This window comes from Corella eumyota, chromosome 7 (assembly GCF_963082875.1).
Source record: "Corella eumyota chromosome 7, kaCorEumy4.1, whole genome shotgun sequence".
Taxonomy (NCBI): domain Eukaryota; kingdom Metazoa; phylum Chordata; class Ascidiacea; order Phlebobranchia; family Corellidae; genus Corella; species Corella eumyota.
Window position 1 is genome coordinate 11832811 of NC_137496.1, and position 14627 is coordinate 11847437.

Below are 14627 nucleotides of genomic sequence, written 5' to 3' on the forward strand. Positions count from 1 at the left end.
TGTTGGTTGATACAAGAATATAAAATTCTGGCTAAATCTTACGGAAATAAATTTCGAATTTAAGTAATGTCTAAATCCATGTTTATTGAGTGGCGTCCGTTCAGCAGAACGAAATTGCCTAACTGTTTTAAAACGAACATTTGCACTTCATAAAAAGCAGAAATGAATCGTTGGAAAAATAATTCAATACTAGAGAAACGAGGTTAGAGTTCCCATGTGAAAAGAGTTGTTAAATAACCCGCAAATTCGATAAACAAGTTAAAGTTAAAAGCATTGGAACTCATTGTTAAAATAGGGAGGAAAAATACGCCAAAGCTTGACAGCAAATAAATAACAATTTCATTTCAAATCAACATCAAAAACTGTTTGTTTATAAAATTAAAGGTTAGCTTATGTGGATTTATCCAAAATAAGCTACATCAACCCAACTCAAAGTAGAGCCCGGGGTAATCAAAAATAAGAAAACACAACCGCTACTCCTTGATACGCACCTTAATTCTCACAAGCGTAAATTTGTAAATAAGCGTTTATTGTTTGATGACTGTATTTCTCGCACATTCGAACTTTCATGAGGTAGGTGATCGCGACGATCGACGATTAAAAGGGACTTGGCCTCTGTGGGCATTATAGACATATTGGCCTCGTTTGGGCACTTCGGAAAAATAATCGGCCTTCTGTGGGCATCAGACATGGGTGCGTCGATCATCGTCTTGAGTCGGTCATCGTTGGGCAAAAGAAACTAGGTAGTTCGTGCAAGAAATGTACTTCATCTTGTTCACTTGACCCGCTTGGCAAAGAAAAACACGTAAAAAAAATGCTGCGATGGTCTTTCTTCATCTGTCGTTTTTGTAGTTTGATTGTTAAAATTTAAAGCTCGCAATAACGTTTTCCCATTTAAAAATTGTTTATTGTCTGTTTTTTCTAAAGTTTTGGCTGATAAACAAAAGCTGAAAACTTGCTTATCTCCGTTTGCGCGACTCTTTGGAAGGTGTTCATTTGGTCTGAGAACAGAAGCTACAAAATTCTGTTTAAATCCCAAAACCTTAATCACGTCGGAAATTCATCATTTGTAGCGAATTATTAATTAATTAATTTTTAATAATTGTCCTTTTGTTGTTGGTTGATACAAGAATATAAAATTCTGGCTAAATCTTACGGAAATAAACTTCGAATTTAAGTAATGTCTAAATCCATGTTTATTGAGTGGCGTCCGTTCAGCAGAACGAAATTGCCTAACTGTTTTAAAACGAACATTTGCACTTCATAAAAAGCAGAAATGAATCGTTGGAAAAATAATTCAATACTAGAGAAACGAGGTTAGAGTTCCCATGTGAAAAGAGTTGTTAAATAACCCGCAAATTCGATAAACAAGTTAAAGTTAAAAGCATTGGAACTCATTGTTAAAATAGGGAGGAAAAATACGCCAAAGCTTGACAGCAAATAAATAACAATTTCATTTCAAATCAACATCAAAAACTGTTTGTTTATAAAATTAAAAGTTAGCTTATGTGGATTTATCCAAAATAAGCTACAGGGTGCTTGCTAGGTTGTTTGGTAGATGTCTTGCGCTTCAGTCTTGGTAGTTAGGTCGCTTGCTAGGTTTTGTGGTAGATGTCTTGCGCTTCAGTCTTAGTAGTTAGGGTGCTTGCTAGGTTGTTTGGTAGATGTCTTGCGCTTTAATCTTAGTAGTTAGATTGCTTGCTAGGTTTTGTGGTAGATGTCTTGCGCTTCAGTCTTAGTAGTTAGGTCGCTTGCTAGGTTTATTTAGTAGTTAGGTCGCTTGCTAGGTTTTTTGGTAGATGTCTTGCGCTTCAATCTTAGTGGTTAGGTTGCTTGCTAGGTTTTTCGGTAGATGTCTTGCGCTTTAGTCTTAGTAGTTAGGTCGCTTGCTAGGTTTTTCGGTAGATGTCTTGCGCATTAGTCTTAGTAGTTAGGTCACTTCCTAGGTTTTGTGGTAGATGTCTTGCGCTTTAGTCTTAGTAGTTGGGTTGCTTGCTAGGTTTTTTGGTAGATGTCTTGCGCTTTAGTCTTAGTAGTTAGGTCGCTTGCTAGGTTTTTTGGTACATTTCTTTCGCTTAAGTCTTAGTAGTTAGGTTGCTTGCTAGGTTTTTGGTTGATGTCTTGCGCTTCAGTCTTAGTAGTTAGGTCGCTTGCTAGGTTTTTTGGTAGATGTCTTGCGCTTCAGTCTTAGTAGTTAGGTCGTTTGCTAGATTTTTTGGTAGATGTCTTGCGCTTCAGTCTTGTAGTTAGGTCGCTTGCTAAGTTTTTTGGTAGATGTGTTGCGCTTTAGTCTTAGTAGTTAGGTCGCTTGCTAAGTTTTTTGGTAAATGTCTTGCCTTAGCTGTGTGTTAAGTTAGTTTTGTTTGTTATAGACTAAGTGAAGCTAGTTAGTGATATAGCTTGGACTTAGTTGGTTGTAAAGCTTAGGCTTTTGGCCGTCATTTTCTCACTAGATTTTTAAGAAGATGTCTAGCGCTTGTTGTATGTTGAGTTTGGCTTGTTTGTTATAGAATAAATGTAGCGAATAGCTAGTTGGTTATACTTTTTTAAAATTAGATTTTATTTGGTACAAGTCGAAAGTATTAAAAATTTTAATAAAATGTATCGTTTATCCTCGATCGGGGGAATAACCTTTTGCATCACGTTGTGAAAAAATTGTCAAAAATTTGTTTTATTTATTATTTTGTTACTGGTTGGAATTAATCTATTACAAAGTGGTTCAAATAATTAAATAATGCAAAGAATTAGCGATTTAGTTTGGATGAGCCAAGCTGTGTCTAAAGTTCTACGATCAACGCTGAAAACAAGTTGTTATGACGTCACTCATTTTGTTCAAACGAGCAGTGTCTTGGCTCCTGTTATGAACAAATGCTCGCAGGTGAAAATGTTAAATAAACTCGATGTTAGGTTGATTTTAAATTTAAGGTCTTTTAAAGTTAAGGTTTGATAAACTTAGCTACTGTCGGACTGTCTGACTGCTAGTCTGGAAAGTAGGGCAGCGTGCATGCACGAGATTTTTTTCATTAATAAAATTGCACCCTTGAAGTTAGAGTTTTGCACGCCTGGTTTCTTAAAAAAATGTGCACGCGCATTTTTAAAAAAAAAATATGCACGAGCATTTTTAAAAAATGTGCAAAAAAAATGTGCACGCGCAAATGTGCACGTGCATTTTTTTCACGCAGGAGATCTTGTCGAAAACTGCCCTACTTTGCAGATTGGTTTGACTGTGCTCTGTTTAACCAGCGTAGTGTAGTGGTTAAGACACTTGGCTTCGCTACATGAAGTCCTGTGTTTGATCTTTACTACTCTCAAGCTGTAGCGCCTTTGAACAAGGAGCTATAAAAGGTATAAACCTCTGCTAAGACAACAACTGGAGACTGGGTTAGGGTAACTGATGTTACTTTATGTTCAGGTTGTAAAGTCAACCTTTCCACATCATGGATAAACGAATATAAAAAAATTAATTTGTTTTAAAGGTTTGTGGAGTTAAAGGAATGGCTGACATTGAAGATTTTGATTTAAACCCCGACCAATATTCAGCAACAGATTTTAACATCGACGATAATAACGAAAACGAGAAAATATCAGAATCGAAATCACATTTTAATCACCCTGACAATCCAATCAACCTAACACAACCGAAACGAACGTACAACACTCTACAATCACCCAACTTTAAAGTTTCAAAACCCAACATCAGAACTTTCTTGACATCATCGCATTTTAACTCAATCACAGCCGATGATCTTGCGATGTTAGCCAAAGTACAAAGGATACGAAAAACCTCTCCAACCACGGAGAAGAAAGATGAATATATGAGATTAGATGATCAATCTAAAGAGAGAAAAGTCCCCGCATCCAGGATTGGGAGGATTGCAACTTTTGGAGGTATTTTGGGAGGTTTTTTATTTTAGTAAAATGTTAATTTTTTGGGTCACTTGTTTTTTGTATATATCTTTATCTTCGATGTGAGAAAGTTGAATGCGTGACTTAAACATAGAATCAGTTACCTTGACCCAGTCTTGAGTTGCCTGTGGCAGTTTGGGATATAATAGATTATAATTGACCAGTAATTATGTTGCTGTGCTGGCTCAGCAGAAGTTCATACCGTTTATAGCGCCTTACTCATGAGCGCTACAGCATGGGGTCAGTGGGGATTGAACCTACGACCCCACAGGTGATGTAGCAAGTGTTCTTACCACTACACCACGCTGCCGGCCAGTTACGATCCTTTACAAAGACTGCTTTTAGTGCCCCATTTGCTCTAATGTTTAATTAACTGATGTTTATGTAGGTTTAGTTGCTGAGTTAGCTGTTGGAACTGTTACAGATATGGCAAAAAAGTCTTTGGGTTTTGCTGGTAAGATTTTTGATATTTTAACTTAATGTTTATATTAAAAATAATATTATTTTTGCAACGATGTTGTTAATAATATTTTATAGATAGTAAAGACTATGTGTCATCGAATAAATTCTTGAGTGAAGCCAACTTAGCTCGAGTGGTCGACACTTTATGTAGAGTAAGGGGAGCTGCTTTAAAGTTGGGCCAAATGCTCAGTATTCAAGGTGAGATTAAATGTAGAGTGAAGAGGTTGAAACTATTATGTGTTGAGTATTTATTTCTTGGTTATTACAACATTTGGTTGGTGTTTACTGGTAGCGTGGTGTAGTGATAAACTTGATCTCACTACATGAGGTCCTGGGTTCGATCCCCACTGCTTTTATGCTGTAGCACTCTTGAGTAATGTGCTATTAACGGTATTAACACCTGCTGAGCCAACACTTAATCAGCAGATTAATCATCACATAATTATAATCAATAATATCCCAAACTGGCACAGGCAACTCAACACTGGGTCAGGGTAACAAATGTTACTTTATGTTAAGGTTAAGTCGACCTTCCCACATCGAGAATAAAATTATATATTAAAACTGATTTAGTTGTTGTTCAGATGTAATTTTTACCCAGGTGTTTGTAGTGAAATGTGATCACTGTAAATTAAAAATGAGTTTTTGTTAATATTTGTTTTAAGATGACTCGGTAGTGGATCCTGAATTGTTGAAAATATTTGAAAGAGTTCGACAGAGTGCAGATTTTATGCCAGCTTATCAAATGAAGGTGATTTCCCTTATCAGCAACTTAATCGCCTGATTGTCAACTATTGTTAAAAAACAAAAATCAAACCCAGGATCTTAAACTTAACCTGGTTTTTACCTGAGATTGGAATCAAACCCAGGATCTTTAGCTCTCAGTTTTTTTGATAATGTTATAACTTGGCAGCTTTAACTTAGCAGAGGAATTTTTAAAAACATAGTTTCCAGAATTCCAACCGATATTATTTTTGTTGAAGAAAGTCTTGGTGGAAGAGTTTGGGGAGAAGTGGAGGAACTTGGTTCTAGAATTTGACGACAAACCATTTGCTGCAGCTTCTATTGGTCAGGTTGTTCTTCAAATATTTTAAATAATTTAAATTAAAAAAAAAATTACTCAAAATCTAAAGTTTAAAATTTATAACCCTGTTATATTGAGGATAACTTTTATTTTAAGGTTCATCGAGCAGTGCTGCATAATGGCCAGGAGGTGGCAATAAAGATCCAGTATCCCGGTGTTGCCAACAGTATCGACAGCGACATTAATAATTTGGTAACGCTGCTCAAATTCTGGGACATTTTTCCAAAGCGTGAGTTGTATTTTTAAAGATTAAAATTGAATCGTTGTTAAATTAACATAAGTTAAAAATGAATTATCTAATTCTTTCTTGTACTTTATGGTTCTTGCTAATTTTCTCTTGTATTTTATGGTCCTCGTTAATTCTCTCTTGTACTTTACGGTCCTCGCTAGTCGCTAATTCTCTCTTGTACTTTTTGGTTCTCGAAAAAAATTAGGACCGTAAAATACAAAAGTTTTCTACGATAAATTCTTAAAATAATCTACTTTAAAATATTGTGATTAATATTTAAAATATTAGTTATAAGTTAACCTGATTATTTGTTTTTATGAATACACAGAAATGTATATGAAGAAGTTTATAGATGTGGCATGGAAGGAGCTAGCATGGGAATGTGATTACATCAGGGAAGCCAAATATTTAAACAAGTTCAGGTTCTCTTCAATTACTGCAGAAAATTATGTTTTGGAATTAAATCCCAAGTTGACTTTTTTTTATATTTATTTATCCTTGATGTGGGAAGGTTGAATTCATAACCTAAACATAGAGTAACATTAGTTACCCTGACCCAGTCTTAAGTTGCCTTTGCCAGCTGCTGATTAAGTGCTGGTTCAGCAGGAGTTTATACCTTTTATACCGCCTTACTTAAGTGCGCTACAGCATGAAAGCAGTGGGGATTGAACCTCAGGCCTCATGTAGTTAAGCCAAGTTTTCTAACCACTACAACATGTCAACAATAACTAATTTTACCTTCTTTAGAACTTTTGTTAAATTAGTTAAAGCAGTTTTAACTTGAAATAATAAACCTTCCATATTCTTATACTAGAGATGCTTTAAAAGACGAGGAAATATACGGAGTTCCACAAATTATCCCTCAATTAAGTGGAAAAAGGGTGTTAACCACTCAGCTAGTTAGTGGGTTGAGTATAGATCAACTAACAACACTCGATCAAGATGAGAGAGATTATGTGAGTGACTTTAATTTATTTATTGACTGCAAAGTCTAAACCTAAACTTTTATGATAAAACTGTGATATGTGATTAACTTACATTATGTGATTATTAAACTGCTGATTGGTTTTGGACTAAAGTAGGGTCTGAAATCACACTAACTTGGAAGCTGTGGGGCTTAAACTCAGGACCCCATGTGCTAACCCATTATGAAAGGATTGAGATTGTAATTGGCAGCATGGTGTAGTGGTCAGAACACTTGGCTTGACAACATGATGTCCTGGGTTTAATCCCCACTGCTCTCATGCTGTAGCGGCTTGAGTAAGTGCTATAAACGATATAAACTTCTGTTAAGCCAGTACCTAATTAACAGATTAACTATAGGCAATTATAATCTATAATATTCCAAACTGTTAAAAGCAACTCGAGACTGGGTCAGGGTAACTGATGTTACTCTATGTTTAAGTCATGAAATCGACCTTTCTACATCAAGAATAAATAAATGTAAAAAAATTATATTAACCTAATTCCTGCTTTTATTATGACAATTAATTCTACTATTAACTTGAACTATTACCTTACTTGCCCTAACTTTACAACCATATAATCTATAACAACTTTTACCAATATTAACTTAGATTACAACACTGGTCTATTTCTAGTTGTTATGGTTATAGTAGTTATGGATTTTAAATGTATTATAAGATGTTGTATGTTAATGTGTTTAACTATTTGTTGTGTGTTTCAATATTTTCCTTATTTTTAAAGATCTCTGCTGCAGTGTTAAGGTTGGTTTTAAAAGAGATCTTTGAGTTCAAATGCATGCAAACCGATCCAAATTGGGCCAATTTTCTCTACAACCAAAACCAACAAAAGGTTTTTAAAAATTAACATTTCTTTTTAGATAAAATAAACATCATTGCTGGTAATTATAAAGAACACCATAACTAATATCATAATTTAAGTGCTGGCTCAGCATAAGTTTACTCCGTTTATAGCGCCTTACCCTAGGGCGCTACAGCATGGGAGCAGTTGGGATTAAACCCATTGCCTCATGTGGTGTAAAAAACATTAGGTTTAGGGTGTTATGCCGGCCTTTATTAAATCGGTAATACAATATGAAAAGAACGACACAGAATAAAATGAAACCCTTTCATAGCGACAAAACATAGCTTGGTGCTATATTGCTTTTAGGATTGGATTTCGCGCCGTTTAAGAGTTAAAAATTAATTATTTCTTGTAAAAAATAGGTTTTAAAATAAACTCAATATATAAAGATACTTTTTTGTTTATTTTTGATTTAAAAAAAACTGTTGCAATTCCTTTTTTTTAAACTTGTTTTTGTAAAGTTATCTAAAAAAATCCAACTTCCTTTATACCAAGAACTATGGATGCCAAAAAAGATTGCATTAACTGACTCATGAGGGTTATAAATAGATTTTAAAAGTTAAGGGAAATTTTTATGTTATACATTCAATATACAATCAACTTTGCTCACAATACACGCATTGTATTAGCAGACAATCAACTGATTGTTAGGTAACAAACGTGATACTTGGCAATTTTCATGTTTGGTCGCAATGCACGAAACATCTCGCAACACAAGCGGTTCTTATTTTTACAAAATATAGATACAAAACTCAAACGTTTTCTTTAACGACGCGCGAGATATGTGACGTCATAATTAGTGCACTGCCCGAGAAATTTCTTTTTTTTACCACTACACCACAAGTGTTCTTACCACTACACCAAGCTGCTAGCCAGTTCCTTTACAAAGACTGCTTTTACTGCTCTATTTGCTCTAATGTTTAATTAACTGATGTTTATGTAGGTTTTGCTGCTGAGTTAGCTGTTGGAACTGTTACAGATATGGCAAAAAAGTCTTTGGGTTTTGCTGGTAAGATTTTTAATGCTTATTAGGTTAGTGGGTTACTGTTTAAAAAATATTTGTTTTGTAAGTTTAATTTTAATTTCAATTCTAATTATTTTAAAAATTTTAAAATATCTTTAGTATGAAGTCTTTACCTTCTACCACTAGGTTATGTTAGAGGATCATATTATTGGTAAAATTTTATTTTATGTTTAGAAATTATCAAAAAGGTCCCATCGTGGAATTCTTCTATTTACCCCACTATGAAGCCCCAAATTTAAGGGTCAGTAGATTTATATTTGTGGGTGAACTTTGGTTTGATTTTTTTGTTTGCTTTACTTTTATATAAAAGACCATCTTAACATGGTTCTTTATATAATTGGTGATACTATCTTAATATATTGGTTGTTAGGTTTACGCTATCTAGTGGTGATGTCAGTGATGTTGCTATCGACGTTGTTGTGTGCGATCATGTGAAACATATGGAAGGATGCAACAAATACAAGTTTTCACGGCAACACTGGGCTTTTAATTCCTTATAAGGTAGATGTTGTTATTGTTAATTATAATTTTGGATAAATAATTTGTTGATTGATTTTAGCTAAAACATAATTTAAATAAAATCAATTTTTATGTGGTTTGTTTGTTATGTGGAACTTGAGTTGGATTTATGTTGGGTTGTTTATACTAATAATTATATTTGCAACATTTGGTTTTATTTAAATCTTTAAAATTTGTATTTTTATGATTTTTTTTTGATGGTTAAAAGTTTGTTGATAAACTTAACTTAAAATTTACAGAATTTTGTTTGTTGGTTTTCTTTGGTAAAACCGATTAAACTTGTACAAGAAATTGATTTTTGCAGTGAAAATATTGAACAAAGTAAAAGATTAAATCACAATTTAAGTGAATATGACCTAGGGGCATTTACTATAATAAACAAAAACACAAAAATCAAGTTAGCTGTAATTTAAGTTCGACAAATTCCTTCATATTTTCAGATTGCCTTTTTCTAATTGTTTTTACATTTAGAAGCAAATGCTGTAGGGCTGGAATGGCATATTGATTACTAGGCCAGAGTGGTTAAGAGATATAAAATACTTTTCATTATATATAAGACATTAAAGTTTATGGATCACTTGTATTTAAGGAATGAAGTACAAGAGAGAATTAGCACCTTAGAGTACAAAGGAGAATTAGCATTTATTTAGGTTCATTATCCGGGAAAAAAAGAACACTTTTTTGTATATTTTTTTAGGTGGCCAGACATTTGAACCCATTACATCTGAACTTCTTCAAACTTAACCCCTTTATTTAAACCCCTTTATTTAAACCCCTTTATTTAAACCCCTTACATCTAAATCCCTGACATCTAAACTCCTTCATTTGAACCCCTTTATTTAAACCCCTTTTTGAATCCCTTACATCTAAATCTCTGACACCTAAACCTCTTCATTTAAACCCCTTTATTTAAACCCCTTTATTTAAACTCTTTCATTTAAACCCCCTTTTGAACCCCTTACATTTAAACTCCTTTATTTAAACCTCTTACATCTGAACCCACTTATTTAATCTCTCTTATTTAAACCCTTTCATTTGAACCCCTTACATTAGAACCCACTTATTTAACTCCCCTTATTTAAACCCTTTCATTTGTTTCCCTTTACTTAAACTTCTTACATCAGAACCTCTTCATTTGAACCCCTTTATTTAAACCCCTGGCAACTGAACCCCATACATCTAACCCCTTTATTTAAACCCCTTTATCTGAACTCCTTCATTTGAACCCCTTTGTACGAGAGTGTTTGGCAAGGACTGTAAACTACAAGTGATTCAAGTTAATAACTTAAACAAAAATTTAAAATTGCAATAATTGGTAAATAAAACTTAATATAAAATAAACTTAAATTTACTGTTATATAATTTGTGATGATAATAGAAACTTATACTAGCTTGTTAATATTTATTTTACCTGGATTTAGAATACAACATTCCATACTTGATTGTTGTTAAAATGAGGTTAAAAATTGTTTTGATTTTGTGCTTCTGGTTCTGCTTAGCTGCATCCGTAAAAAACAAAGTTTGTTTAACCATGAGCTCCGATAGCCCCGCTTTTATGGGGCCAGCAGAGCAGGGGAGACCGGGCAAGCTTGGGCCGGCTGGTGAGAAGGGTCAGCAAGGTTTAAGGGGTAAAATTGGGGGTCCTGGCCTTAAAGGTGAACAAGGGTTGAGGGGTAAGATTGGTCCCATAGGTTCCAAGGGTGAAATTGGGGCAATTGGGGGTCCTGGTGTGAGGGGTAGGCAAGGGTTGAGGGGTAAGATTGGCCCCATATGTTCCAAGGGTGAAATGGGGTCAGTAGGTGAGCCTGGCCCAAAAGGTGAGCAAGGAAGGGGTTTAATTGGCCCTATAGGTCCCAAGGGTAAAGCTGGGGCAATTGGAGGTCCTGGCCTGAAAGGTGAGCAAGGGTTGGGGGGAAGATTGGCCCCATAGGTCCGAAGGGTAAAGCTGGAGCAAAGGGGTCAGTTGGGGCTACTGGAGAGTGTTCTTGTGATGGGCAAATCATGTCGGACATAGAAAAAATACTCCCTCAATTAAAAGGTATCTTAGTTACTAAAATAAAACTATTTAAAAATAATTAACTTTAGAAATTAACTTTTTTGAAGTTATTAACATTGTTTTTATATCAACTAGTATACCCACTACAGTGGTATTTTTAAAGTCTTTACTATATTATTTTAGTTTTTATTTAAATTAATATTTATTTCAAAGATATTAGATCCACTAAACGTTATCTATATTGTCCACTAATCTCCATTTTATATAACATAAACAATCAGTTTCAAATTAATGTTAAATGCTGATTAAAATGTTGATTACCTGTAATATACTGTTTTGTTAACAACCATGCTAAAATGGTAAAAAATAGACTTCAAGTTTTTTAATTTATTAAAAACTTAGGAAATCACAGCTACAGAATACTAGATATTTTTTAAATTTTTTAAATTTTTGCAGTTTCTACTTTGTGAAACTTAATAACAAAAATCATAACTAATAGTTTAAATAAACAACATTTGCATGTTATTAAAAAACATAACCCAACTTGACCCTTTTACTTTAAAACTTGACCTTCAACCTTCTTAGAAACTTAACCTTTTTACATTAGAAGTTATTTAAAGGTCAAAAAAATCATGTGTTTTTTTTAAATAAATAAATACTGGCACAATAAATTATTTGGTTAATTTTTTTTTATTAAGAGTCTAAAAAAAATATTGATTTAAAATACTTTTAGTTAGTGCATGTGGGCTTGGGTTAAAAGATGGAAGAATACCGGATAGTGACATCACAGCTAGTTCTTATTTTGACAGCAACTTCTTACCACATACAGCAAGGTTGGATGCTCATACCGATGGTTGGTTACCTAAACAATGTGAGTTGTTGGAATTATTTTCTATCTTATAATAAAGTTTCACAGCTTTTGTAATTAGTGAAAAATAAACATTAACATTGTTTTAATTAATAGGGGTGGTTGGGGAATGGATCCAAATTGACCTCAAGTCATCAACTCGAGTGACAGGGGTTGTGACACAAGGAGATCCCTATATTTCTTGGTGGGTCACCAGCTTTAAGATATCTTATGGGTCCAGTACATCAGATATGCGGTTCATCCAAAATAATGGAAATGATCTGGTAAGCTTAAATTTAAAAGGAAATGTAATAAAAAAATTTATCCCAAATTTGTTTTTTATTTCTACCAATTATTGCAATAATTATTTTCTTATTTGTGTAAATTGATTTAAAAAAATTTATTTTATTAAAAATGTTTTATTGATATTTTCTAAAACTTTTAGGCGGTGTTTGTTGTTTACAAGCTAGATGACAATAACCAAGTTATACAAAGCATTGTTTAAACAATCACTATTCTAATCGTTTTGTGATGTCATAGATGGTTGCAAAACTTAATTATTCGTCGTTTTTAACGTTAAGTTAAATAGAAAGCGATGAACAACGCGACATCAATAAAGTTTAAAAGTTAAATTTTAAAGATTAATATTTTAAATAAAAGTTACTTTAATATCATTGAGTTAATTATTATATTTGACGACTACATACCTGTTTTAAGTTTCCCTATAACGTAACGTTAGACCTGTCGTGTGAACAGGGTTTATACACCGATATCATTCAATATTTTGATGGTTATAAAATTAAACCTAGTATATTAAACCTAACTCTTTATTAAGGTATTTGTTGGTAACGAAGATTATAATGGTCACAAGTTCAACAACTTTCCTCAACCTATAAGTGCTCGCTATGTTCGATTGTATCCACAAACCTGGGATGGTTTTCTCATTCTTCGCATGGAGCTTTTATCTTGCTAGTAATCACATTTTTTATTCGCCAAATAATTTGATTTCTTATTTGTTAATTACCAATATTTAACTATCTGATTAATTATTTAAACTTATAAACTATTTAATACTTTTAGAATTTTAATTAACAATAAATATTTTGTGTGATTTTAATTAAATCTATTAATAAAATTCTGTAAATCTTATTAAATGGTACAAACAAACTTAACAAAAAGTTAACAAAGTTAATAAAAGAAATTAGAACTATTATGGTTGTAGTAGTTGGGTTTATTGAATGTGTGAATAAACAATATGTAAGAGGCCAAGCACTTCTCCGTACGTGGATATTCATTGGTTTTATAAGCGCGTCTGATCAGCTTGTAGTGCCTTTAGGCCGATGGCTTTGACGACTGTTCGCTTTTTTGAATATCGGGTTACCTACGCTATGGCAGCAACTGTTTTCCCCTTGAATTATGGCATAGTTTTAGTACTCGGAGTTTTGCCTTAGTTTTAGTAGTTAGTTTGATTGCTAAGTTTTGTGGTAGATGTCTTGCGCTTCAGTCTTGGTAGTTAGGTTGCTTCCTAGGTTTTTCGGTAGATGTCTTGCGCTTCAGTCTTAGTAGTTAGGTCGCTTGCTAGGTTTTTTGGTAGATGTCTTGCGCTTCAGTCTTAGTAGTTGGGTCGCTTTCTAGGTTGTTTGGTAGATGTCTTGCGCTTCAGTATTAGTGGTTAGGTTGCTTGCTAGGTTTATTGGTTGATGTCTTGTGCTTCAGTCTTAGTAGTTAGGGACAGGGTGCTTTCTAGGTTTTGTGGTAGATGTCTTGCGCTTCAGTCTTAGTAGTTAGGTCGCTTGCTAGGTTGTTTGGTAGATGTCTTGCGCTTCAATCTTAGTAGTTGGTTGCTTGCTAAGTTTTGTGGTAGATGTTTCGCTCTTCAGTCTTAGTAGTTAGGTCGCTTGCTAGGTTGATTGGTAGATGTCTTGAGCTTCAGTATTAGTGGTTAGGTTGCTTGCTAGGTTTTTTGGTGGATGTCTTGCGTTTCAGTCTTAGTAGTTGGGTCGCTTTCTAGTTTTTTTGGTAGATGTCTTGCGCTTCAGTCTTAGTGGTTGGGTCGCTTGCTAAGTTGTTTGGTTGATGTCTTGCGCTTTAATCTTAGTGGTTAGGTTGCTTCCTAGGTTTTGTGGTAGATGGTTGCGCTTCAGTCCTAGTAGTTAGGTCGCTTGCTAGGTTTCTCGGTTGATGTCTTGCGCTTCAGTCTTAGTAGTTAGGGTGCTTGCTAGGTTGTTTGGTAGATGTCTTGCGCTTCAGTCTTGGTAGTTAGGTCGCTTGCTAGGTTTTGTGGTAGATGTCTTGCGCTTCAATCTTAGTGGTTAGGTCGCTTGCTAGGTTTTGTGGTAGATGTCTTGCGCTTCAGTCTTAGTAGTTAGGGTGCTTGCTAGGTTGTTTGGTAGATGTCTTGCGCTTTAATCTTAGTAGTTAGGTTGCTTGCTAGGTTTTGTGGTAGATGTCTTGCGCTTCAGTCTTAGTAGTTAGGTCGCTTGCTAGGTTTATTTAGTAGTTAGGTCGCTTGCTAGGTTTTTTGGTAGATGTCTTGCGCTTCAATCTTAGTGGTTAGGTTGCTTGCTAGGTTTTTCGGTAGATGTCTTGCGCTTTAGTCTTAGTAGTTAGGTCGCTTGCTAGGTTTTTCGGTAGATGTCTTGCGCTTTAGTCTTAGTAGTTAGGTCACTTCCTAGGTTTTGTGGTAGATGTCTTGCGCTTTAGTCTTAGTAGTTGGGTTGCTTGCTAGGTTTT

General features: G+C 34.2%; 2 protein-coding genes across 5 annotated transcripts; both read left to right on the forward strand.

The window, feature by feature from the left end:
* Positions 1-1945: 1945 nt before the first annotated feature.
* LOC145760437 (atypical kinase COQ8B, mitochondrial-like) lies at positions 1946-10720 on the forward strand. 2 transcript variants are annotated; one of them, XM_082574328.1, is made up of 15 exons: positions 1946-2878; positions 3477-3888; positions 4295-4360; positions 4444-4566; positions 5034-5119; positions 5352-5441; positions 5549-5681; positions 6010-6103; positions 6496-6637; positions 7389-7496; positions 8452-8517; positions 8707-8773; positions 8903-9033; positions 9749-10366; positions 10473-10720. In XM_082574328.1, exons 1-11 carry the CDS (start codon positions 2735-2737, stop codon positions 8467-8469), a joined length of 1416 nt encoding a protein of 471 aa, XP_082430454.1. In that variant the 5' UTR covers positions 1946-2734; the 3' UTR covers positions 8470-8517; positions 8707-8773; positions 8903-9033; positions 9749-10366; positions 10473-10720. The 2 variants fall into 2 exon arrangements, with proteins under 2 accessions (XP_082430454.1, XP_082430453.1); XM_082574327.1 differs by having other exon boundaries at positions 9749-10720.
* Positions 10721-10822: 102 nt separating this feature from the next.
* Positions 10823-13098, forward strand: LOC145760442 (lactadherin-like). Of its 3 annotated transcripts, XR_014286585.1 has the most exons (5): positions 10823-11089; positions 11781-11918; positions 12012-12178; positions 12340-12520; positions 12730-12866. XR_014286585.1 is itself a non-coding variant. In XM_082574337.1 (4 exons), the coding sequence occupies exons 1-4, from the start codon at positions 11053-11055 to the stop codon at positions 12865-12867; spliced, it is 480 nt and encodes a 159-aa protein (XP_082430463.1). In that variant the 5' UTR covers positions 10823-11052; the 3' UTR covers positions 12868-13098. The 3 variants fall into 3 exon arrangements, 2 of the variants coding, with proteins under 2 accessions (XP_082430463.1, XP_082430464.1); XM_082574337.1 differs by lacking the exon at positions 12340-12520 and having other exon boundaries at positions 12730-13098; XM_082574338.1 differs by having other exon boundaries at positions 12340-12856.
* Positions 13099-14627: the final 1529 nt, after the last annotated feature.

Excerpts from the sequence above, each read along its gene's own strand:
- LOC145760442 (XM_082574337.1), top strand. The coding sequence starts at position 11,053 with ATGTCGGACATAGAAAAAATACTCCCTCAATTAAAAG. Across the intron at positions 11,090-11,780 it reads AATACTCCCTCAATTAAAAG|TTAGTGCATGTGGGCTTGGG; the intron begins GTATCTTAGTTA and ends AAATACTTTTAG. Across the intron at positions 12,179-12,729 it reads AAAATAATGGAAATGATCTG|GTATTTGTTGGTAACGAAGA; the intron begins GTAAGCTTAAAT and ends CTCTTTATTAAG.
- LOC145760437 (XM_082574327.1), top strand. The coding sequence starts at position 2,735 with ATGCAAAGAATTAGCGATTTAGTTTGGATGAGCCAAGCTGTGTCTAAA. Across the intron at positions 5,442-5,548 it reads CTGCAGCTTCTATTGGTCAG|GTTCATCGAGCAGTGCTGCA; the intron begins GTTGTTCTTCAA and ends TTTTATTTTAAG. Across the intron at positions 6,104-6,495 it reads AAATATTTAAACAAGTTCAG|AGATGCTTTAAAAGACGAGG; the intron begins GTTCTCTTCAAT and ends TTCTTATACTAG.